Source organism: Zalophus californianus, chromosome 11, assembly GCF_009762305.2.
Source record: "Zalophus californianus isolate mZalCal1 chromosome 11, mZalCal1.pri.v2, whole genome shotgun sequence".
Lineage (NCBI taxonomy): Eukaryota > Metazoa > Chordata > Mammalia > Carnivora > Otariidae > Zalophus > Zalophus californianus.
The window spans coordinates 45,863,190-45,889,604 of record NC_045605.1 but is presented as its reverse complement, the minus strand read 5'-3'; the positions used below and the strand labels follow the sequence as shown (position 1 = coordinate 45,889,604).

At 40.7% G+C, this 26,415-nt stretch overlaps 2 protein-coding genes across 7 annotated transcripts in view; one reads left to right on the top strand and one right to left on the bottom strand.

Annotated features, from left to right (window-relative positions):
* CCDC81 (coiled-coil domain containing 81) overlaps positions 1 to 20,119 on the top strand; it is a 51,906-nt gene extending 31,787 nt beyond the window's left edge. The window contains exons 12-18 of one of the 6 annotated variants that reach the window (XR_003517455.1): positions 794 to 872; positions 1,099 to 1,319; positions 16,846 to 16,971; positions 17,906 to 17,988; positions 18,249 to 18,343; positions 18,448 to 18,490; positions 19,397 to 20,119. Coding sequence is in view for 3 of the 6 variants with exons in the window: in XM_027579646.1 (XP_027435447.1) it covers positions 794 to 872; positions 1,099 to 1,319; positions 16,846 to 16,971; positions 17,906 to 17,988; positions 18,249 to 18,316 (577 nt within the window). In the remaining 3 variants the exon portion in view is untranslated. Of the gene's footprint in view, positions 1 to 793; positions 873 to 1,098; positions 1,320 to 16,394; positions 16,519 to 16,845; positions 16,972 to 17,905; positions 18,395 to 18,447; positions 18,491 to 19,366 lie in introns of those variants that run through there. The other 5 variants (XR_003517456.1, XR_004819419.1, XM_027579646.1 and 2 more) reach the window with 5 other exon arrangements.
* Positions 20,120 to 25,959: 5,840 nt separating this feature from the next.
* Positions 25,960 to 26,415, bottom strand: LOC113914744 (thymosin beta-10). Its single transcript, XM_027580224.2, has one exon. The coding sequence runs from the start codon at positions 26,355 to 26,357 to the stop codon at positions 26,223 to 26,225; it is 135 nt and encodes a 44-aa protein (XP_027436025.1). The 5' UTR covers positions 26,358 to 26,415; the 3' UTR covers positions 25,960 to 26,222.

Below are 26,415 nucleotides of genomic sequence, written 5' to 3'. Positions count from 1 at the left end.
GCAGTAGGAGAGAGACTCCTAAAACAAATAGTAAGCTAGTTTTTGTGACCAAAAGATTATTTTTCTATAAAATATATCTGTTCCATTATACTCGCTTTATGGATCATGTGGGTTCCCTGTGGGTTGCAAACAGCAGAATCATAATTTATAATAGGAAAGATCACTTTTCTTAAAAAGGAATCTTATGGTGAATCATTTTATAGAATGAATAGACACTTCCTGCTTTCCTGTCTAGATTTTTTTTTTTTTTAAACACGAGGGGTGGGGCGCCTGGGTGGCTCAGTTGGTTAAGCGACTGCCTTCGGTTCAGGTCATGATCCTGGAGTCCTGGGATCGAGTCCCGCATCGGGCTCCCTGCTCGGCGGGGAGTCTGCTTCTCCCTCTGACCCTCTTCCCTCTCGTGCTCTCTATCTCTCATTCTCTCTCTCTCAAATAAATAAAATAAAAATCTTTAAAAAAAAAAAAAGAAAAGAAAAAAAATAAAACACGAGGGGTGGAGGGGTACCTGTTTTAGTCGTAGTGAATTTGGACAAACCGGTCAATCCCTTGCTCACACCTGTCCTGTCTGTCCTGTATTCAACACATTGTCCACTAGCCTATGGATCTGTTACTCCTTTCTTCATTTCTTTGCTCCTTCCATTAAAATGAAAGCTCTAGAAGGAAGTATCACTTTTTATTTACCAGTCTCTCACTCCTACTGATACTTAGGAAATAGGTTTTAGTGATGTTAGTCTCTATTACCAGAGACAGTAACACACTGTGCCCTCCACCTTCTCTTATTCTTAACTGCCAGACTTGCTGCACAAAGAGCCCAGTATATAAAAGATAAGATGGAAGAAACACAGTGTTATAAGAGAGCTTTGGATGCGCAGGTAAGGGGACAATTGTTATTTTTAAAATTATGCAGTGCTTCATTAGCATTCTAAAAATATGTATAAGAACTGTCATGTTATGAGTAGCCTTATGTTACCCATTTGGCGGTTTTGGGGGCCCTGTTCTTTCCTCTAAGGGACTGGTATTTTACTGTGCTACGGTGTCGTGCGTACAGTTTATTGCCTGGTATAATTCTGGTCTGCACGATGTGTGTCTCTGTTTCAGATAAAGAACAAACCCCTGCAACTGCCCATGTTTGAGCCAGACTCTTGTGAGCCCATCTTTGGTAAGGATGAGGGTGAGCTGATGGTGGAAAAGCGCAAGCGAGAACAGAATTACATGAAGCACCAGCTGGAGGCTGCTGCCGGCCACAAGAGGAGAACCATCCTGCAGCAGCTGGTGGAACAGAAGCGGGACTTGCAGATGCTTCGGAGGACACAAAAAGAGTAAGAGACCCCAGATCTTTCTTCCTCCTCCTCCTCTCTTGCTCCCCTCTCCAACTTCCCATTTTCTTTCTTTCTCCTACAACAGCACAGAAGCAATAATAATAGTGAGCACAGTGAGGAGTAACTGTGTGCAAAATATTGTTCTAAGCTTATCAAATCCTTCATCTTATTTTGTCCTTACACTTCACCCTATGAAGAAAAGTTATTGTTTAAAAAAACCCAACCAGCCAGACCTGATCCTACCTCTCCCTCCAGGTACCTCTCCATATTTTTCCTTCCGTTTACAGTACAACTTCTTAAAGAGGTGTCCAGATCCATACTATCCATTGGAAATACAGTGTGAGCCACAACCATGCTGTTGTGGCACAAGCCGGTGGGGAGGGCGGGGAGGCAGAGGGAGAAGGAGAAGCAGACTTCCCACCGAGCAGGGAGCCCGATGCAGGGCTTGATCCCAGGACCCTGGGACCATGACCTGAACTGAAGGCAGATGCTTAACCAGCTGAGTCATCCAAGTGCCCCTCAATTTGAACTATCATATTTCACTGACGTGAAATTTGAGCTCCTTCTCACTTCCAATGAGCCCCCTTCCTTCAAAGAACTGTTGATGTAGTGAGCTGTACTTATCATGGCGGGTGAGGGGGGTGACGGGGGTGAGGCGGGTGAGGCGGGTGAGGCCGGTGAGGGGGGTGAGGGGGGTGACGGGGGGTGAGGGGAGTGAGGCGGGTGAGGGGGTGAGGCGGGTGAGGCGGGTGAGGGGGGTGAGGCGGGTGAGGGGGGTGACGGGGGTGAGGCAGGTGAGGCGGGTGAGGCGGGTGAGGGGGGTGACGGGGGTGAGGCAGGTGAGGCGGGTGAGGCGGGTGAGGGGGTGACGGGGGTGAGGCGGGTGAGGCGGGTGAGAGGGGTGAGGGGGGTGACGGGGGTGAGGCGGGTGAGGTGGGTGAGGGGGGGTGAGGCGGGTGAGAGGGGTGACGGGGGTGAGGGGGGTGAGGGGGCAGGGTGGGCAGGGCAGGACTGGATGCTATATCAGTGCAAATATCTTTAAATTCAAACACCAGACACCCAGTTTCTTTCTTTCTTTTTGATTTGATGAGTTTATACATTATGCTATGTTCACCACAAGTGTAGCAACCATCTATTCTGTTACATTGCTCTTACAGTATCATTGACCGTATTCCTTATGTTGTGCCTTTTATTGCAATGACTTATTCATTCCATAACTGGAAGCCTATATGTCCCACTCCCCTTCACCCATTTTCCCTGACCCTCCATGCCTCTCCCTTCTGGCAACCTTTCAGTTTGTTCTCTGTTGATTCTGCTTTTTGTTTGTTTGTTTTTTTTTTTTAAGATTCACATGGCATTTGTCTTTCTCAGTCTGACTTATTTCACTTAGCATAAAACACTTTAGGTCCATCCATGTCTCAAATGGCACAATTTCGTCCTTTTTTGTGGCACTGTAATATTCCATGGTGTGCATGCGTGTGTGTTTATATATACATATGGATATATACCACGTTTTTCTTACCCATTTGTCTATTGATAGATACTTAGGTTGCTTCCCTATCTTGGCTATTGTAAACAATGCTGCAATAAATGTAGTGGTGCAGATATCTTTTTGATTTAGTGTTTTCATTTTCTTTGGGTAAATACCCAAATGTAGAATTATTGGATCATATGATAGTTCTAGTTTTAATTTTTTGAGGAACCTCCATACTGTTTTCCACAGTGGCTGCACAAATTTCCATTCTCATCTACACTGCATGAAGTTTTCCTTTTTATCCACATCCTCACCAACACTTGTTTCTTGTCATTTTGATTTTAGTCATTCGAACTGGTATAAAGTGATATCTCATTGTGGTTTTGATTTTCATTTCTCTGATGATGAGTGATGCTAAACTCTTGTCATTCCCAAGCTGTATGACGTGGGCCAAAACATACGTGGGATCTTTGAGCCCTCATTTCCTCACATGAAAAGTAAGGATAATATACCCCCCTACCTATCCTTACTCTGAGAAGGATATGAGAGTATGTATTTGAGAACACTTTTGGAAACTGCAAAGCTCTGAACAAATATGAGCTGTGGTCTTGGTTCCGGTCACAGACCCCCCCTTTTCTGTATGGGTCAGATCCTTCTCTTCCATTTCTATATCCTTTACTACTTATTCCAGGTTCTCTTACTTATTTTCTCTCTCTCTTTTTTAAAAAAGATTTTATTTATTTGACAGAGAGATAGAGCCAGAGAACACAAGTTGGGGGAGGGTTGGGGGGCAGAGGCAGAGGGAGAAGGAGAAACAGGCTTCCTGCTGAGCAAAGAGCCCAATGTAGGGCTCGATCCCAGAACCCTGGGATCATGACCTAAGCTGAAGGCTTAGGATGATGCTTAATGTGCTGAGCCACCCAGGCGCCCCTCTTACTTTATCTTCTCTTTTCCAACTTCCCCATCTCTGGTCCATCTCAAGATGTCATCTTAGGTCCTCCTGTGGCAAGTACAGGGTCACTTTCAGAGGGGATAACTGGGTCAGTGTGATCTAAACAGGGCTGCTAAAATATTGTTTTTCTTTAAATTTTTCTGCTTTTGTTTATAAAAAATAGAACAATTCATGTTCATTAAAATAAGTCAATTGGTGGAGACATTAAAAAAAGGTTAGGGGGGGCGGAGCAAGATGGCGGAGGAGTAGGAGACCAGCTGTAGACCAGGAGTAGGAATTCAGCTGAATAGGGATCAAACCATTCTGAATACCTATGAACTCAACAGGAGATCGAAAAAAAGAATAGCAACTCTCTGAACAGAAAAATGACCACTTTCTGGAAGGTAGGACGTGTGGAGAAGTGACTCCGAGGCGATATTCGGGAGGATAGACAGTGGGGGAGGGGGCCTCCGTCGGCCGCTTCTGGCAAGTGATGGAGCCGCGGAGCACAAAATCGGAACTTTTAGAAGTCGGCTCCGCTGAGGGACGTTGCTCCAGTGGCTAAGTGGGGGGTGGAACCCTCGCAGGACAGTGTGGTCTCAGGACCCTCGGGGTCACAGAAAGACCGGGGGTGACTGAGTGCAGCAGAGCTCCCAGATATCAGAGCTGGGAAGCCGGCTGCAGAGACGGAGCCGAGGCGCGGGCTCTCAGCTCACGATTGCCATAAACTGTGATCGGTGACAGTTGGGCCACTGCTCCTCCAGCAGGGACCCAACAAGTGGCAGACCCAGGGAGACCCCCCCTTCCTCCCCAGGGAAGAGCGACGCGGGAGCGCCCCGCAGGGATCTGCTGGGTTTGGAGACTCCACACCGAGTAGGGTGCCAGAGATAGAAACGCTCGATCACAGGCTGGGTGAGCACGGAGTGCGGCCGGAGACCAGGGAGACGGGAGTGACTGACTGCTTTTCTCTGGGGGCGCACTGAGGAGCGGGGCCCTGAGTTCTTGGCTCCTCACAGGCGGAGATTGGGAGGCCGCCATTTTCACTCTCGTCCTCCAAAGCTGTACCGAGAGCTTGCAGGGAACAAAAGCTCCCGAGAGCAAACCCAAGCAGATTGCTTAGCCCAGACCGGCAAGGGCGGGGCAATTCTGCCTCCGGCAAAGACATTTGGGAACCGCGGCAACAGGCCCCTCCCCCAGAAGATCAGCAAGAACAGCCAGCCAAGACCAAGTTTACCGATCAATGAGAACAGCAGAACTCCAGCAAAGGGGAATACTGCACATAGAATTCATGGCTTTTTTACTGTGATTCTTTAGTCTTTCAAAGTTAATTTTTTTAACTGTCTTTTTTTTTGAATTTTTCTTTTTCCCTTTTTCAAACAACATCTTGCCAATCCCTTTTTTAAAAAAACATTTTTATTTTTCATTTTTAGTCATATTCTATCCCTCCATAGTAGTTACCCTTATTTTTGGCATATATATATAAGTTGTTCTCTCTTTAAAATTTTGAGATACAGTTTCTTCTAACAGATCAAAATATACCCTAAATCTGTAGTGTATGGCTTTGTTCTAGTCTCCTGCCTGATCACATTCTCTCCCCTTTTTTTTCTTTCTTTTTCTTTCTTTCTTTCTTTCTTTCTTTCTTTCTTTCTTTCTTTCTTTCTTTCTTTCTGTCTTTCTGTCTTTCTGTCTTTCTGTCTTTCTGTCTTTCTGTCTTTCTTTCTTTCTTTCTTTTTTAATCATCTTCTTTCTTTTTTCAAGCACCTTATCAATTCCTTTTTTAAAATTTTTTATAATTTTCATCTTTACAGTCATATTCCATCCCTTCATTGTATCAACCCTTATTTTGTACATATATAAGTCTTTCTTTCTTTAAAATTTTAGGAGGCACTTTCTTCTAACAGACCAAAATACATCCAAAATCTAGTGCGTGGCACTGATCTGTGCACTAGCCTGATCATATTTGATCATATTGTTTTTTCTGTTTTGTTCTGTTTTTGTTTGTTTTTATCTTTATCTTTTTCCTTTTTTTTTCTCTTTCTTTTTTCTGTCTTTCCCTTTCTTTCCCCCTGGTTTCACATCTTTTCTGATTTGTTTAGAGTATATTTTCTGGGAATGTGGTTAACCTGTTAGCATTTTGTTCTCTCATTCATCTATTCTCCTCTGGACAAAATGACAAGATGAAAAAAATCACTTCAACAAAAAGAACAAGAGGTAGTACCGTCTGCCAGGGACCTACTCAATATGGACAATAGTATGATGTCGCACCTAGAGTTCAGAATGATGATTTTAGCTGGGCTTGAAAAAAGCATGGAAGTTATTAGAGAAACCCTTCCTGGAGAAATAAAAGAACTAAAATCTAACCAAGTCGAAATCAAAAAGGCTATTAATGAGGTGCAATCAAAAATGGGGGCACTAACTGCTAGGATAAATGAGGCAGAAGAGAGAATTAGCGATATAGAAGACCAAATGATGGAAAATAAAGAAGCTGAGAAAAAGAGAGAGAAACAACTACTGGACCACGAGGGCAGAATTCGAGAGATAAGCGATAAGATAAGACAAAACAACATTAGAATAATTGGGATCCCAGAAGAAGAAGAAAGAGAGAGGGGGGCAGAAGGTATATTGGAGCAAATTATAGCAGAGAACTTCCCTAATGTGGGGAAGGAAACAGGCATCAAAATCCAGGAGGCACAGAGAACCCCTCTCAAAATCAATAAAAATACGTCAACACCCCAACATCTAATAGTAAAACTTACGAGTCTCAGAGACAAAGAGAAAATCCTGAAAGCAGCTCGGGAGAAGAGATATGTAACCTACAATGGTAGAAACATTAGATTGGCAACAGACCTATCCACAGAGACCTGGCAGGCCAGAAAGGACTGGCATGATATCTTCAGAGCACTAAACGAGAAAAATATGCAGCCAAGAATACTATATCCAGCTAGGCTGTCATTGAAAATAGAAGGAGAGATAAAAAGCTTCCAGGACAAACAAAAAATTAAAGGAATTTACAAATATGAAACCAGCCCTACAAGAAATATTGAAAGGGGTCCTCTAAGCAAAGAGAGAGCCTAAAAGCAACATAGACCAGAAAGGAACAGAGACAATATACAGTAACAGTCACCTTATAGGCAATACAATGGCACTAAATTCATATCTTTCAATAGTTACCCTGAATGTAAATGGGCTCAATGCCCCAATCAAAAAACACAGGCTATCAGATTGGATTAAAAAACAAGACCCATCAATATGCTGTCTGCAAGAGACTCATTTTAGACCCAAAGACACCCCCAGATTGAAAGTGAGGGGGTGAAAAACAATTTACCATGCGAATGGACACCAAAAGAAAGCTGGGGTGGCAATCCTTATATCAGACAAATTAGATTTTAAACCAAAGACTGTAATAAGAGATGAGGAAGGACACTATATCCTACTTAAAGGGTCTATCCAACAAGAAGATCTAACAATTGTAAATTTCTATGCCCCGAACATGGGAGCAGCCAATTATATAAGGCAATTAATAACAAAAGCAAAGAAACACATTGACAGCAATACAATAATAGTGGGGGACTTTAACACCCCCCTGACTGAAATGGACAGATCATCTAAGCAAAAGATCAACAAGGAAATAAAGACTTTAAATGACACATTGGACCAAATGGACTTCACAGACGTTTTCAGAACATTCCATCCCAAAGCAATGGAATACACATTCTTCTCTAGTGCCCATGGAACATTCTCCAGAATAGATCACATTCTAGGTCACAAATCAGGTCTCAATTGGTACCAAAAGATTGGGATTATTCCCTTCATATTTTCAGACCACAATGCTTTGAAACTGGAACTCAATCACAAGAGGAAAGTCGGAAAGAACTCAAATACATGGAGGCTAAAGAGCATCCTACTAAAGAATGAATGGGTCAACCAGGAAATTAAGGAGGAATTTTAAAAATTCATGGAAACCAAAGAAAATGAAAACACAATTGTTCAAAATCTTTGGGATGCAGCAGAGGCAGTCCTAAGAGGAAAGTATATAGCAATACAAGCCTTTCTCAAGAAACAAGAAAGGTCTCAAATACACAACCTAACCCTACACCTAAAGGAGCTGGAGAAAAAACAGCAAAGAAAGCCTAAACCCAGCAGAAGAGAAATAATAAAGATCAGAGCAGAAATCAATGAAGTAGAAACCAAAAGAACAGTAGAACAGATCAACGAAACTAGGAGCTGGTTCTTTGAAAGAATTACCAAGATTGATAAACCCCTGGCCAGACTTATCCAAAAGAAAAGAGAAATGACCCAAATCAACAAAATCATGAATGAAAGAGGAGAGATCACAACCAACACCCAAGAAATACAAACAATTATAAGAACATATTATGAGCAACTCTATGCCAGCAAATTAGATAACCTGGAAGAAATGGGTGCATTCCTAGAGATGTATCAACTACCAAAATTGAACCAGGAAGAAATAGAAAACCTGAACAGACCTATAACCCCTAAGGAAATTGAAGCAGTCATCAAAAATCTGCCAAGAAACAAAAGTCCAGGGCCAGATGGCTTCCCAGGGAAATTCTACCAAACATTTAAAGAAGAATTAATACCTATTCTCCTGAAACTGTTCCAAAAAATAGAAATGGAAGGAAAACTTCCAAACTGATTTTATGAGGCCACCATTACCTTGATCCCAAAACGAGACAAAGACCCCATCAAAAAGGAGAATTACAGACGAATATCCTTGATGAACATGGATGCAAAAATTCTCACCAAAATACTAGCCAATAGGATCCAACAGTACGTTAAAAGGATTATTCACCACGACCAAGTGGGATTTATCCCTGGGCTGCAAGGTTGGTTCAACATCTGCAAATCAATCAACGTGATACAATATATTAACAAAAGAAAGAAGAAGAATCATATGATCCTCTCAATAATGCAGAAAAAGCATTTGACAAAGTACAGCATCCTTTCTTGATCAAAACTCTTCAGAGGATAGGGATAGAGGGTACATACCTCAATATCATAAAAGCCATCTATGAAAAACCCACAGCCAATATCATTCTCAATGGGGAAAAACTGAGAGCTTTCCCACTAAGTTCAGGAATGTGGCAGGGATGTCCACTATCACCGCTGCTATTCAACATAGCAATCAGACAACAAAAAGAAATCAAAGGCATCCAAATCGGCAAGGAGGAAGTCAAACTCTCACTCTTTGCAGATGATATACTTTATGTCAAAAACCCAAAACACTCCACCCCAAAACTGCTAGAACTCATACAGGAATTCAGGAAAGTGGCAGGATATAAAATCAATGCACATAAATCAGTGGCATTCCTATACACCAACAGCAAGACAGAAGAGAGAGAAATTAAGGAGTCAATCCTATTTACAATTGCACCCAAAACCATAAGATATCTAGGAATAAATCTAACCAAAGAGGCAAAGAATCTCTACTCATAAAACTATAAAATACTCATGAAAGAAATTGAGGAAGACACAAAGAAATGGAAAAACGTTCCATGCTCATGGATTAGAAGAACAAACATTGTGAAGATGTCAATGCTACCTAGAGCAATCTACACATTCAATGCAATCCCCATCAAAATACCATCCACTTTTTTTCAAAGAAATGGAAGAAATAATCCTAAAATTTGTATGGAACCAGAAGAGACCCCGAATAGCCAGAGGAATGTTGAAAAAGAAAACCAAAGCTGGCGGCATCACAATTCCGGACTTCCAGCTCTATTACAAAGCTGTCATCATCAAGACAGTATGGTACTGGCACAAAAACAGACACATTGATCAATGGAACAGAATAGAGAGCCCAGAAATGGACCCTCAACTCTATGGTCAACTCATCTTTGACAAAGCAGGAAAGAATGTCCAATGGCAAAAAGACAGTCTCTTCAACAAATTGTGTTGGGCAAATTGGACAGCCACATGCAGAAGAATGAAACTGGACCATTTCCTTACACCACACACAAAAATAGACTCCAAATGGTTGAAAGACCTAAACGTGAGACAGGAGTCCATCAACATCCTAAAGGAGAACACAGGCAGCAACCTCTTCGACCTCAGCCGCAGCAACTTCTTCCTAGAAACATCGCCAAAGGCAAGGGAAGCAAGGGCAAAAATGAACTATTGGGATTTCATCAAGATAAAAAGCTTTTGCACAGCAAAAGAAACAGTCCACAAAACCAAAAGACAACCGACAGAATGGGAGAAAATATTTGCAGATGACATAGCAGATAAAGGGCTAGTATCCAAAATCTATAAAGAACTTATCAAACTCAACACCCAAAGAACAAATGATCCAATCAAGAAATGGGCAGAAGACATGAATAGACATTTTTCCAAAGAAGACATCCAAATGGCCAACAGACACATGAAAAAGTGTTCAACATCGCTTGGCAGCAGGGAAATCCAAATGAAAACCTCAGAGAGATACCACGTCACACCAGTCAGAATGGCTAAAATTAACAAGTCAGGAAATGACAGATGTTGGCGGGGATGTGGAGAAAGGGGAACCCTCTTACACTGTTGGTGGGAATGTAAGCTGGTGCAGCCACTCTGGAAAACAGTATGGAGGTTCCTCAAAAAGTTGAAAATAGAGCTACCATACTACCCAGCAATTGCACTACTGGGTATTTACCCCAAAGATACAAATGTAGGGATCCAAAGGGGTATGTGCACCCCGATGTTTATTGCAGCAATGTCCACCATAGCCAAACTGTGGAAAGAGCCAAGATGTCCATGAACAGATGAATGGATAAAGAAGATGTGGTATATATACACAATGGACTATTATGTAGCCATCAAAAGGAATGAGATCTTGTCATTTGCAACAACATTGATGGAACTGGAGGGTATTATGCTGAGTGAAATAAGTCAATCAGAGAAAGACATGTATCATATGACCTCACTAATATGAGGAATTCTTAATCTCAGGAAACAAACTGAAGGTTGCTGGAGTGGTGAGGGGGTGGGAGGGATGGGGTGGCTGGGTGATAGACATTAGGGAGGGTATGTGCTATGGTGAGCGCTGTGAATTGTGCAAGACTGTTGAATCACAGATCTGTACCTCTGAAACAAATAATGCAATATATGTTAAGAAAAAAAAAAGAAGAAGATAGCAGGAGGGGAAGAATGAAGGGGGGAGTAAATCGGAGGGGGAGACGAACCATGAGGGACGATGGACTCTGAAAAACCAACTGAGGGTTCTAGAGGGGAGGGGGGGTGGGGGGATAGGTTAGCCTGGTGATGGGTATTAAAGAGGGCACGTCCTGTGTGGAACACTGGGTGTTATGCACAAACAATGGATCATGGAACACTACATCAAAAACTAATGATGTAATGTATGGTGGTTAACATAGCAATAAAAAATTTAAAGAAAAAAAAAGGTTAATAATCTCCCCCAGCCTTCTATATTTTTTCCTACTCTTTACAAATATATTCAAACAATATCCACATATATATTTTCCTTCTCCTTCTGTAAATGAAAATAAGACCTGCGAGACTGTATATGTTACTCTGCCACCCAGTCTTTCTTTAACCTAATAATGCATCATTAATTTATATTTAGGTCAGTACATAGAAACAAAACTCATTCTTTAATGACAGCATAATATCTACAACATGGATTACTATAATTTAACTTTTGCACTATTGATCAAGAGTCACTTGTTTCCAGATGGTTTGCTATTACAATGATTTTTGCACTAAACATTTTTAATATATATCTTTATACTGGTTCTTTTGTTTCTGTTGGATAAAATCCTAAAAGTGGAGCTGCTAGATCAAGTGTATGGCACATTTTAAATATTACCAGATACCAGCAGGTTGCTTTCTAAAATGTATGGCAATTTGCTTCCACCAGCAGTCGTGTGAGAATCCTTGTGGCCTCCCCTGTAGGCCCAGTTAATTTCCTACTTGCTTGGCATCTAAATTAAACTGACTTATAAAACTCCCCTTTTACAAAGAACACAATAGTAGCCAAAAAGCATTTGAGAAGGTGCTCAACATCACTGAGCATTAGGGAAATGCACATCAAAACCAGAATGAGGTAGCTCCTGGCTAACAAATGGCCTCCATACTCTGCAATGTGTGCAAGTAAGCCTTCTTCAGCACCAGCTGTCCTCCTTTGTCCTGTTTGGAATAGACGCCATTTAGCATTTAACTAGATTTTGCCTCTTCCAGGAAAGAAGTAGTTCATGTTTTATTTAATTTTGCTTATCTGAACCTGAGAGACAGGGATTCTCCACTCCAGTGAATAAAGGTAGCAAAGTAGGATGGCGAGATTGCAAATGTACCTGTGGTTTATATCACACAATTTAATAACTTAATTCCAATCACATATCTATCCTGCAATGTCAAGTCTATGGCAGTCTGAATGAAGTAAGCAGTTAGCAGACTTTTCACTCTTCCCCTTGCAACTCATTTATGCAGATGTAGGGGAACATCTTTTACTGTTTAAGATGTATATATCACTGTAACATAGATAAGATGGCTATCTTTTCTTCCCCCTAGGGCTTTATGAAAAGAAAACATATGTTTGAGGAACAGTGCCATAAGGTTTCACAAGTGCAAAGATAAAATGTGCTCTCGTTTATCTTGTATTATAATATCTGTGCAATGTCTAAATCAAAAATATTTAAAGATTTTTCTTATACCACATGTGCCATGACACATTTAACAAGTACTTCTTTTAGACTATTCAAAAAATTAGAAAGGAAGAAAACTGTCTATTCACTGGTAGACAAAACCATTAAGATGCAATTATGTTGTAAAAGGGAAAAAGAAAGAAAAGCAAAAACAAAAAAAAAGAAGAAAAGAAAAAAGAAAGATACTACCTCATACCGGTTAGGATGGCTACTATCAAAAAGCAGAAAATAATAGGTGTTGGTGAGGATGTAGAGAAATAGAAACCCTGTGCACTGTTGGTAGGAATGTAAAATGGTGCAGCCACTGTGGAAAACAACATGGCAGTTCGTCAAAAAAATTAAAAATAGAATTACCATATGATTCACTAATTCCACTTCTATATGTATATCCAAAAGATTTGAAAGCAGGATCTTTTTTTTTTAACTAAAAAAGTTCTTACTTTATTTTATTGTCATTCCAGTGTAGTTAACATACAGTGTTATATTAGTTTCAGGTGTACAATGTAGTGATTCAAGATTCTATGCATTACTCAGTGCTTATCAAGATACCCTTTACCTATTTCACTCATCCCCCACCTCCCTCCCTCTGGTAACCATCTGTTCTCTGTAGCTAAGAGTCTATTCTTAGTTTATTTTGGTTTGTCTTTTTTCCTCTCTTTGTTCATTTGTTTTGTTTCTTAAATTCCACATACGAGTGAAATCGTCTGGTATTTGTCTGTCTCTGACTGGCTTATTTTGCTTAGCATTATACTCTCTGGCTCCATCCATGTTGTTACAAAGGACATGATTTCATTCTTTTTTATTGCTGAATAATATCCATTGTGAGGGTGTGTATATATATATATATATATATATATATATATATATATGAAGATGTATCTTCTATATATACACCACATCTTCTTTATCCATTCATCTATCAATGGACACTTGGGGTGTAAAATGTAAATTTGGCTATTGTAATAACACTGCAGTAAACACAGGGGTGCATATATCCCTTCAAAGTAGTGTTTTTGTTTTCTTTGGGTAAATACCCAGTAATGCGATTACTGGATTGTAGGGTAGTTCTATTTTTAATTTTTGAGGAACCTTCATACTGTTTTCCACAGTGGCTGCACCAGTTTGCATTCCCACCAACAGTGCACAAGGGTTCCTTTTTATCTACCTCCTCACCAACACTTGTTTCTTGTGTTTTTGATTTTTAGCCATTCTGACAGGTGTGAGGTGATATCTCATTGTGATTTTGATTTGCATTTCCCTGATGGTGAGTGATGTTGAGCATCTTTTCATGTGTCTGTTGGCCATCTGTATGTCTTCTTTGGAGAAATGTCTGTTCATGTCTTCTGCACATTTTTTTATTTGGATTATTTGTGTTTTTTTTGGTGTTGAGTTGTATAAGTTCTTTATATATATTTTATTTTGATGTAGTCCCAATAGTTTAATTTTGCTTTTGTTTCCCTTGCCTCAGGAGATATATCTAGAAAGATGTCATAGCCAATGTCAGAGAATTACTGCCTGTGCTCTCCTCTAGAATTTTACAGTTTCAAGTCTCACATTTAGGTCTTTAATTCATTTGCAGTTTATTTTTGTGTATGGTATACAAAAGTGGTCCAGTTTCATTCTTCTGCATTTTGTTGTCCAGTTTTCCCAACACCATTTGTTGAAGAGACTATCTTTTTCCCATTGGATATTCTTTCCTGCTTTGTCAAAGATTAGTTGACCATATAGTTATGGGTTTATTTCTAGGCTCTCTATTCTTTTTCACTGATCTACGTGTGTATGCTTGTGCGAGTACTGTACTGTTTTGATCACTACATCTTTGTAATATAATTTGAAGTCTAAAATTGTGACATCTCCAGCTTTGTTTTTCTTTTTCCAGATTGCTTTGGCCATTCAGAGTCTTTTGTGGTTTCCATACAAATTTTAGCATTGTTTGTTCTGGTTCTGTGAAAAATGCTGTTGGTATTTTGATAGGCATTGCATTTTTAAATCTGTAGATTGATTTGGGTAGGATGGACATTTAAACAATGTTTGTTTTTCCAATCCATGAGCATGGACTATCTTTCCATTTGTTTGTGTTCAATTTCTTTCATTCTTTTTTTAAAGATTTTATTTATTTGAGAGAGAGAGAGGGCATGGTTGGAGGGGCCAAAGGGAGAGAGAGAAGCAGGCTCCCCACTAAGCAGGGTCCATCTCAGGACCCTAAAATCATGACCTGAGCTGAAGGCAAACACTTAACCAACTGAGCCACCCAGGAGCCCTTGTGTTCAATTTCTTTCATCAATGTTTTATAATTTTCATAGTACAGATCTTCCACCTCCTTCGTTGTTTATTCCTAGGTATTTTATTCTTTTTGGTGCAATTGAAAATGGGATTGTTTCCTTTTTCTTTTTTTAAAGTAGGCTCCATGCCCATTGTGGAGCCCAACATGGGGCTTGAACTCATGACACTGAGATTAAGACCTGAGCTGAGATCAAGAGTGGGACACTTAACTGACTGAGCCACCCAGGTGCCCCAGTGGGACTCTTTTCTTAATTTCTCTTTCTGCTGTTTCATTATTAGTGTATAGAAATGGAACAGATTTCTGTACATTGATTTTGTATCCTGTGACCTTACTGAATTCATTGATCAGTTCAGGTAGGGTTTTTTTTTTTTTTTTTTTTTTTGGTGGAGTTGAAAGCAGGATCTTGAGATATTTGCCCTCCCATGTTCATAACAGCATTCAGTAGCCAAGAAATGGAAGCTGTCACAGAGGGATGAATAAACAAAATGTGTTATACATATACAATGGAACATTACTCAGCTTTCAGAAAGAAGGAAATTATGACATGCTACAGCATGGATGAACCTTGATGACATTATGCTAAGTTAAATAAGCCAGTCATAATAAGACAAATATTGTATGATTCCATTTCTGTGAGGTATTCAGAGTGGTCAAATTCATGGAAACAAAGTAGAATGGTGGCTACCAGGAGCTAGGGGGAGGGAGGAATGGGGAGTTGTTTAATGAGTATAGAGTTTTAGTTTTGCAAGATGGAAAGAGTTCTAGATATTGGTTGCACAACAATGTAAATATACTTAACACTATGTATCTCTACACTTAGAAATGTTTAAGATGGTCAGTTTTATGTTATGTGATTTTTACTATTTTTTTTTTTTAGATTTTATTTATTTATTTACTTGAGAGAGAGAGTATGGCAGGGGGAGAGGGGAGCTGCAGAGGGACAAGCATACTCCCTGCTGTGCATGGAGCCTGCCACTGGGCTCGATCTCAGGACCCTGAGATCATGACCTGAGCCCAAGTCAGGCGCTTACCGGACTGAGCCATCCAGGCATCCCTATGTGGTTTTTACTATTAAAAAACACAATGAAAAGGAAAAAAAGGTTATAAGAGATATAGATAGATAGATAGATATGTAACAGGTACAATTCAGTCATTGAGCTCCCATTGTGATAGGCACTGGCACTTTCTCTATATTATTTCATTTAAACTTTGTAATGACTATACACTAGCTGAATTGTTGAATCAGTGCTCATTAGAGGAAAATGTGGCCATGTTCTTTTAGGACAAGTGAACCAGCACAGAGTACATTGCTGATTTTTATCAGAGCGTCCTGACACCTAGTGGCGGTTGCTGCCTATAACACAGAGCCCTGCAGAGTGGGCTAAATCAATGGTCACATTTAGTGAAGTCCTTTCTGGACTTTAATGAGAACTGAAGGTAAGAGTTTCAGTCTGGCAAGAAATAGACACATATAAATAATTTGAACCAGGTTTAAGATGATTCACAACAGCAGTGGCTGAGCATCTGGAGACCAGTAATAGAGACACCTACCATTGGGAATTCTGGGGCATGGTACTTGAAGAGAGAGACACTACAATCACTTCTTTGATATCATGACCTTCACCAAACAGTCTCTCTCTCTCTCTTTTTTATGTTCCTCACAATGTTAAGTATTTTCTTGATTTCATTTTCCTTTGCCAGTCACTTCTGTTTCTTTCCCCCTCTCTAGCCATTCATTTGTATTCCTGTCTACTTTGCCTTGTACCATGCCTGTAGCAACTCGTGGGCTGATTACTGACAGCTGAGAGACTGGAATAAAAGGAAAGAAACCTAAAGTATAGGAAATCCATTTGAGATGATTCTTCAGTTTAGTTAAATTAGCCTCAAAGGAAATTAATGGCTTTAAAGGCTGCATTTGTTAACTGGAAAAAGGTTTCAATTCTGCTAATTTAAACCTGGATTGAAGATGAAAGGTCCTAGACCCATAAACTATTTGAGAGCTATAATGTTTTTAGTGTTTTTCTTTGTTCAGTGTTCATGCCTTTTAGTATATTTCAAAGAGTAGTGAACAAAACCAGAATGTTTCTGTTTAATCTACCATGATGGGAATGGGGCTCCCAAGGTCGGTGCCTGCCATTTCCTGTATTGTGAACAGAAGTAGATCATGCTCTTCTCTCCAGGCACTCAGCGGACAGAAACGCTGAGCTCGAGCGGGTGAACAGAATCAACCAGAGCTTGCAGGAAGACTGGGAAAGCAGTGCTGCAATGAAGAGGCAGCGGGACCTGGAGGAGAAGGCTTTTGAGCGGTAATTCCCGATTGGAACCTCCAGGGCTTTGCAGAGAAACTCCCTCTGCTCCTCGTGGACTTTCCTGAAATCCTGGCATGGCAGACAGGTTTCCAGGGCCAACTTCAGGTCTTTGGTTGTAGCTGCCTAGCACCTCTGGTGGAGAAGAGAATTCTGGGTTCAGTAGGAGCTACTGTGTGATGTATTAGAAGACTGTTACGAGGATGGGATTGGAGAATGCCGTGCTGTATGTTACATACTTGCCATCTCTGCCCCGATGTTTGCCTCTGTGTAGGCTAGCTTTATTGTCGTTTTGTGGAGGGTAGGGAGGCGTGGGGTGGGAGTAGGGGGGAGGTAGGACTTCTCCTTGGAAATAACTAGTTGGAAATAGGGAGAGGGACTTTCCATCTGAACACATCCAAGGCTGACAGAATGGTCATTTAAGAGCAGAGTCAGGGGGTTGTGTGTAAGATCGGCAACTGGGAAACTGAGGTGCCCGCGATGGAACCAACCAAGAACATCTTCCTGACATGTATTAGATCCGTGCCCCCTGCCCCCAGCTATCGATCAACAATCTAGTGTTAGGGAATCTAGTCATGGCTTTGAGAATTAACACTAACTTTGGAGAGGCGGCTCATCTTTTTGTCTTACTTTTTTCATTTGTAAGATGAAGAAAGCAGACACCTGCCTGACTTAAGCTAACAGAGGAGTTTTTGTGATCAAATAAAGAGAGGTTTGGAAGCAGGAGATGCCCCGCTGGCTTGAGCTGTGGGAAGCAGTGTGTGTGGGGGGGACGGCAGGTGGGCCGTCACAGGTGGGTGGTGAGCACCTGGGGGGCAGGGAGCAGGTGTGACTTCTCTTTCCGTCTCTTCTACTGTGCTGGTCTCTAAACTCAGCCCCTGGCATGGCCTCAGGGAGCGCCTGATGATGACTGCTCGGCTTCCCCTTTCCGCAGGGCATCAGACAAGCTCTTCCTTCTGGACCAGTGTGAGAAGTATCGGCGCTGCAAGCAGTGCCAGAGGCGCACCTCCAGTGTGGGTGAGAGCAACCTGTGGCCACTCAACAAGTACCTGCATGGCTCCCGGTTGTTTGTATAAAACCCAAAGTTTGGATTCGTGGTTTCCTGGGGAAAATTTGTATCGTTTCAATGTTTAGGTATGATGGTGAAACTACCTATTTTTACTTTAGAGGGAAAAAGTTATTGCACTGTTTTGGTGCTTTCAGGAGAGGATTGCTTTTTCACCTCTTAATGCATTCACGCAGGCAGGGTCTCCCCTGTCTTCCTCCTGTCCCCACAGAACCCTGCTGCCACTGGGGGCTGGGAATGGGGGACCCAGCCTCATTCTGGCTCCTGAGGTGCTGCTGACCCAGCCCTGCTACTCCGTGATGTTGTGTAAGAAACTTTGTCTTTTCTTCATCTGTAATGAACAGTGTCCTAATAAATATTTTCTACATACCTGACTATGCATCATGGTAAATTTTGCTATCTCTCCCCAGAGAACTGTCTATGTGAACATTCCAGAGATGGATCATTCCAGAGGTAAATCAGGTTATTTGCCACAAGTGGTCAGAGCAATGCTTTCTGAGTTTTCTAGTTGAAGACACACCTGGGACTTTGTTGGGACCTCAGGGGATCACACTCCCTTGGTGCCCTTCTTTCTTTTTTTAAAGAATTTATTTATTTGAGAGAGAGTATGAGCAGGGGTGGGGATGGGGGCCGGGTAGGGGTAGAGGGGCAGAGAAAGAGGGAGCTCTCTCCCGCTGAGCAGGGAGCCTGATGACAATGTGGGGCTGGATCCTGACCTGAGCCGAAGGCAGATGCTTAACTGACAGAGCCCCCCAGCTTGGTGCCCTTCCAGTTAACCATTCCATTATAGGTTTATGTTGGGCTAAGTGTATGCTGTGAGGGGAGTCTGGCTGACTTGCCAGGTGCCGCTGTCTTCTCTCATTGCTTCACCAGCATTCATATTTAAGCTGCATGTGCTGAGGAAAAGGAATAAGTTCCTGCTAAAGGACCAATGTTCATTTAAGGCAGGGGTATTCTAACCCAAAAACCTCACTCATTTATCTTCATCCTTTACCTTTGCTCCATCTGCCCTGTCCTTCCACCTCAGGTAAACCAATGAACAAAGCCAAGTGAAGTCTAGATTTCTGAAATACAAAAGCTAGGAATACAGTCTCTTAGACTATTCACTTTCTGTCTGCCACATCTTTCTTAGAAAATGGGGGAAAGTATATGTGGTGAGACATCCAAAACATCGTTTATACCACAGATACAAAATAAGAATGTTTGGAGCCCTGAATTGTTAAGGGGAAGGTATTTAGTCAAATTGATGTTAAGCAAATTTTGTTGCTAATGTTGTCTTTTTCTATGGAAATAAATATGCTGGAATTGTCTGGAAACTCTCCTCACAAGCTTCCTACATTGCCACTTCCGTTTTCTCAGAAGATCACTGCGTGCCGGACCAGTCATCACCAATCAAGATTTACAACCATAGCCTTTCCCCCGTACTTGCCTGACTTGCCTGAAGTCCATACCTGCTACACCCTTGGAGTACTTCTCTGTCTCAAATATCTAACAAATTACTATAACAGTGTTGTATTAATATATTTTAAAATATATATACTGCGTTGTTAAAGAAAAAAAGACTTTAGCCAATTTTGATAAGTTTATGCTGTAGGAACTGAACTTATAATTTGTTGTCATTGGTAGCGAGTACTGATTCTTACTGTGTGCCAAGCACCCAGCTAATTTTTGGTGACCCGGAGATTAAGATTCATCAGTCCCTGTCTGCCTTCAGAGCACTTACCGTGCGGTGCAGAGGTGGGATGTGACTTAGACAATCTCCATGTAACAAGGTAAGTACCTAATAGTGCTGTGCATTGGTTGCTATGGAAGAGCAAGGTGGAGCTCTTGTGTTAGTTGAGCCTGGCACGGAGAGGGAACTCTTTTGTAGGAGATGAGGCCTAAAATGAATTTGTAAGGATAAATAGGAAATAGCTAGGTGAGGAGTGACAAGAGGTCATGGCAAGAGATGACAAGGCCCTATGTTCCTGCCTATCAAGACAAAGATGGAGACGTGGTTATATGAGTTATGTTATGAAACCAAATATGTTTTTCTATCAACCATTTTAAGAATCAACCTGTATTATAGCCCATCATTAACACAACTGATTTTATATAATAAAGGACAGTCTCTTTTTAGAAAAAGTCTTCATAATCTGGTATCTTCTTTACTGATATCAACCGCTCATCTTGTATTAGTCCAACCCTGTTATTAGGCCTGACTCAATCAGAATGTCTTTTCCTAAATCAATTTGAATTACTATCATCAAGTTCTGCCATTCCCAGAATTATGGCACTGCCAGACAAGATTAATGTATCAAAAGTTTGTGGACTCTTTTGGGTATCTTATATAAAATGTGGACCTTTTCCTAAAAATATGTCCATTTTCATCTACAACATTTTGCATACAATCAGAGGTTTCCTAGACCACCTGGACATAAGTTAAGAATTCTTGCTCTGAATAGCTTTCCTTCAGTATCATTACAAGTTCAAGCTATCAAAAGTGAGTTAAGTGAGGACTTTATTGAAAATGCCCTTTCAGTTTTAGAGAACTATGTCCATTTTTGTCTTTCTCTTTGACTCTTCATAAGAACAGTGAGATGAGAGTTGGGATAGCTATTTGAAAGTTCATATTCCAATATTTTTCAAACCCTCTGACTAAGACTTAGTAAAAGAAATATATTTCATATTGCAACACAGAACTCGTGCTTGTGTGTATAATTGAGACTAAGGTTTTATAGAGCTATGCTTACCCATCCATCTGCAATACATTCTGATAATTTCTATTTTATTTCATTAGAAATTCTGATTAGACTGAACAAAATTGATTTAAAAATCCACTAATGTAAATAGATCATAATCAGTCTGATAAACACACTTTTAATATAATCCTTCCTTCCACTGTGCTCTCATAGTAATGTGTAGTATGCTGGAATTCATTAGTGGTTAAGATGGTATTACAATGGCCTTCAGCCAGGAGACTGAGGAATGTGTAGGCCCTATCTTGTCATCATAAGCCAACTTCCTTCTTCTGAGGCACCCCAAGAAAAGCGGGTAGCTATTTGCCAGCCCCCCTCCAAAAACAAAAGCTTAGTCCCAGAACTTCTATTTCCAGTGCATTTGAGGACCAGAGAGAAAGGAGCTAGAGATAGAACGAGTCAAAACATATGCCCCCATGCCTAGACGTCAGGCTGGGGGAGGCCTTAGAAATTTAAGAAAGAAGAATTGCTTACTAGTTGCTGCCTCTGTCTTAATTTACTAGTCTGTGGATAGAAGAAGAAGCAGTGGACAATATGCAGGCCATCTTGAATAGCCGTGCAGATTGGGCTGTGTACTTAAGTGCCCAGTTCCCGGTTTTCCGTTGCTGCTGTAACAGATTACCACAAACCTAGTTGCTTAAAACAATATAAATTTATTCTCTTACAGCTCTAGAGGTCAGAAATCTGCAATCAGTCTCATTGGGCTAGTCAAAGTGTTGGCAAGCCTGGTTTCTCAGAAGTTCTGAGAGGAGAATCCTTTGCCTTGCCTTTTCTAGCTTCTAGAGCCCTTCTTTACATTCCTTAACTCATGGCCCTTCCTCCATCCTCAAAGCTAGCAGTGTAGCATCTCCAAATCTCTTTCTGCTTCTGTTGTTACACTGCCTTCACTTCTCCTTTAGTCAAATCTCCCCCTGCCTATCTCTTATCAACACAGTTTTGATTACCTTTAGGGCTCACCTGATACTACAGGATAACTTCCCCATCTCAAGATCCTTAATCACATTTGCAGAATCCTATTTGTCATAGGAGGTGACATGCACATGTTCCAGGGGTTAGGATATGGGTGTTTAGGGGGACCATTATTCAGCCTACCACAGGGTGAATGGGATCTAAAATTCAGCCCAAATTCCACTCCGTGCATCAAGCCCTGCATCAGAGGGCATGTAGTAAGACACTTGCAGCTACTGGCATTTTTCCCTTGGGTCAAGGCTGTATAACTGTGTCTGAGGGCTTTCTTAGGGGTTTGGTTGGGTGTGGTTTTGCAGGATTATGGAAGGATAGGAGGGGGAGAAGGAAGGATATTTTACAATTCATGTGTTAAAAGCTTATTATGTGGGTTTTTTTTTTTGTAATGTTCTAATCCTATTTTGTAATGTTGTTTTGGTTTTTGCATTTTGTAGAGTCTTAAGTTTTGATATCAGGGTAATGATGACCTCATAAAAAGAGGGGAGAAATGTTCCCTTTTCTTCTATCTTCTGAAAGATACTGTATATAATTGGTATTATTTCTTTCTTACATACTTGGTTGAATTGAGTAATGAAGCCATCCACGCCTGGAGTCTTCTTTGCTGGGAGGGTTTAAATGATGAATTCAATTTTGGTAGGTTGCATCATGGACTCTCAGCTGTTGTTGAATTTATGGGCATACAGTTGTTAGTAGTGTTCCCTTATCCTTTTAATGTCTGTGGAGTCTGTAGTGAAATCCCCTCTTTGATTCTCAATATAAGGATTCATTTTTGTTTTTTTTTTTTCTTGGTCAGTCTGGCTAGAACTTTTAAAAAATATATATTAGTCTTTCAAAGAACCAGCTTTTGGTTCCATTAATTTACCCTCATTTTTTTTTAAGATTTTATTTATATGAGAGAGAGAAAATGAGAGAAAGAGCATGAGAGGGGGGAGGGTCAGAGGGAGAAGCAGACTCCCTGCTGAGCAGGGAGCCTGATGTGGGACTTGATCCTGGGACCCCAGGATCATGACCTGAGCCGAAGGCAGTCGCTTAACCAACTGAACTACCCAGACGCCCCTACCCTACCTTCTTTTTCTTCTCAACGTGATTAATTTCTACTCTTTATTATTTTCTATCTTTTGCTTGCCTTTGAATTTGTATCTTGTGTCCTAATTTTTGCCTCTTATGAGTACATCAGTTCTACTGGATTAGGGCCCACTCTACTGCCCTCATTTTAACTTAATTTAACTTAACCTCTTTAAAGGCCTTATGTCTAAAATAGTCCCATTCTTTTTTTATAAAGATTTTATTTATTTATTTGAGAAAGAGAGTGAGAGAGAGAGAGCACATGAGAGGGGGGAGGATTAGAGGGAGAAGCAGACTCCCTGCTGAGCAGTGAGCCTGATGCAGGACTCGATCCTGGGACTCCAGGATCATGACCTGAGCCGAAGGCAGTCGCTTAACCAACTGAGCCGCCCAGGTGCCCTAAAATAGTCACATTCTGAAGCACTGGATGTTAAGACTTCAACATACAAATTTTGAGGAGTTACACTTCAGTCTATAACAGTATATTTTAGTCTTCATTCATCTGAGAGTGTCTTTATTTTGCTATTACACCTGAAGGGCATTTTTGCTGGAAATAGCATTTTGAATGGACTTTATTCTACTGTTTCTGGTTCCATCATTTCTGATGAAAAATTCAGCCTTTTGAAAGAAGGCATCCAAATGGCCAACAGACACATGACAAAGCGTTCAACATCACTTGCATCAGGGAAATACAAATCAAACCCACAATGAGATACCACCTCACACCAGTCAGAATGGTGAAAATTAACAAGTTAGGAAATGACAGATGTTGGTGAGGATGTGGAGAAAAGGGAACCCTCCTACACTGTTGGTAGGAATGCAAGCCGGTGCAGCCACTCTGGAAAGCAATATGGAGGTTCCTCAAAAAGTTGAAAATACAGTTACCTACAACCCAGCAATTGTACTACTGGGTAATTATCCCAAAAATACAAATGTAGTGATCTGAAGGGGCACCTGCACCCCAATGTTTATAGCAGCAATGTCCACAATAGCCAAACTATGGAAAGAGCCCAGGTGTCCTTTGACAAATGAATGGATAAAGAAGATGTGGTATATATATACAATGGAATATTATTCAGCCATCTAAAAATGAAATCTTGCCATTTGCAACAACATGGATGGAACCAGAGGGTATTATGCTAAGCAAAATAAGTCAATCAGAGAAAGACAATTATCAAAGGATCTCACTGATATGTGGAATTTGAGAAATAGGGCAGAGGATCATAGGGGAAGAGAGGAAAACATGAAACAAGAGGAAACCAGAGAGGGAGACAAACCATAAGAGACTCTTAATCTCAGGAAACAAACTGAGGGTTGCTGGAGTGGAGGGGGATGGGAAGGATGGAGTGGCTGGGTGATTGACACTGGGGAGAGTATGTGTTGTGGTGAATGCTGTGTATTGTGTTAAGACTGATGAATCACAGACCTGTACCTCTGAAACAAATAATACCTTATATGTTAATAAAAAAATTCAGCCTTTTGAATCATTGTCCCTCTATATGTAATGTGTCTTTATCTGGCTGTTTCAAGATTTCTTTATTTTTGGTTTCAGTAGTTTGATTATGATATATCTTTGGTGTGGTCTGTGAGGTTTACTATGTTTGGTGTTTATTGAATTTCTTGAATTTTAAAATTTTGTATTTTATGAAATTTGGGAAGGTTTTGTCCATTATTCACATCTTTGTTCTGCACTTCTCTCCTTTTGAGAATCCAATGAAATGCATGTTAAACCTATTGATATATTCCCACAGGTCTTGAAAGCTTTATTCATTATTATTTTCACTTTTTTCTCTGTTTTTCAGATAGGATAATTTGTGTTAATTTGTCTTCAAATTCACGGATTCTTTCCTCCATTGTCTATGTTCTGTTGTTGAACCTAATGAATTTTGCATTATATTTTTTCAGTTACAAAATTTCCTTTTTTAAATAGTTTCTATTTCTCTCCTGTGAACATCTATCTTTTCATTCATTTCATAGTGTTTACTTTAATCTCATGGATTATGGTTATATCTGCTTTAAGGTCTTCATCTGAGAATTCCAATATTGAGGTGATTTTGGGTTGGCATTTGTTATCTTTTTCCTTGTAAAGAAGTTACATTTTCTTGGTTCTTTGTGTGTTGAATAATTTTGCATTGTATCTTGGACATTTTGAATATTATGTTTTGAAACACTGCTTCCTCTTAAAATCCTTAGGAAAATTTTGATTTTGATATTTTTTTTTTGAGCAAGCAAAATCTTGAAGTTCAAGATCAAGTTCTATCTCACTTTTTTCTTTCTTTCTTCTTCTTCTTTTTATTTTAGTTTCAGAGGTAGAATTTGGTGATTCATCAGTTGCATATAACACCCAGTGCTCATTATATCAAGTGCCTACCTTAATGCGCATCACCCAATTATCCCTTCCCCCACCCCACCCCACTCCCCTCCAGCAACCCTCAGTTTGTTTCCTGGAGTTCAACGTCTCTTATGGTTTGCCTCCCTCTCAATTTTCATCTTGTTTTATTTTTCCTTCCCTTCCCCTATGTTCATCTGTTTTGTTTCTTAAATTCTACATATGAGTGAAATTATATGGTATTTGTTTTTCTCTGACTGACTTATTTCACTTAGCATAATACCCTCTAGTTCCATTCATGTCATTGCAAATGGCAAGATTTCATTCTTTTGGATGGCTGAGCAATATTCTATTGTTTATATGTATCACATCTCCATTATCCATTCATCTGTCAATGGTCATCTGAGCTCTTTCCATAGTTTGGCTATTATGGACATTGCTGCTATAAACATTGGTGTGCATGTGCCTCTTCCATTCACTATGTTTGTATCCTTTGGATAAATACCTAGTAGTGCAATTGCTGGGTCATAGGGTAGCTCTATTTTTAACTTCTTGAGGAACCTCCATACTGTTTTTAGAGTGGCTGCACCAGTTTGCATTCCCAACAGTGTAAGCGGGTTCCCCTGTTTCTGCATCCTCACCAACATCTGTTGTTTCCTGAGTTGTTAATTTTAGCTATTCTGACTGGTGTGAGGTGGTATCCTATTGTGATTTTGATTTGCATTTCCCTGATGCCAATTGATGTTCAGCATTTTTTCATGTGTCTGTTGGCCATTTGTATACCTTTTTCAGAGAAATGTCTGTTCATGTCTTCTGCCTATTTCTTTTTTTTTTTGCCACGAGGTGTGTTTTATTTTCATTAAACATACAAATAATTTGCTATAATATCCCAGGGCAAACTGGAGAATTTGGCAGTCCGATTGGGGGGGGATCCCCTCAGAGACCCGCAGGCCGGTGGCGTCGGCACGGAGTGCCCGGGTTCACAGTGCAGCTTGTCGCTCGTGTCCATCTTGCAGGTGGCTCTTCTTCCTCCACATCACGACTGGGGTGTCTCGAAGATGACAGGGGTGGGGAATCCTCTAGGTTCTTAGGAAATTTCACTCCGCTTCTCCTGCTCAATGGTCTCTTTGGTCGGCAGGGTGTTCTTCTCCTGCGTCTCCGTTTTCTTCAGCTTGGCCTTATCGAAGCTGGCGATTTCCCCCATGTCTGGCTTGTCTGCCATTTTCTTAAAGCGATCCGTGGAGTTCCGCTCCGAGCCAGGCGCCTGGTGCTCCCACTCG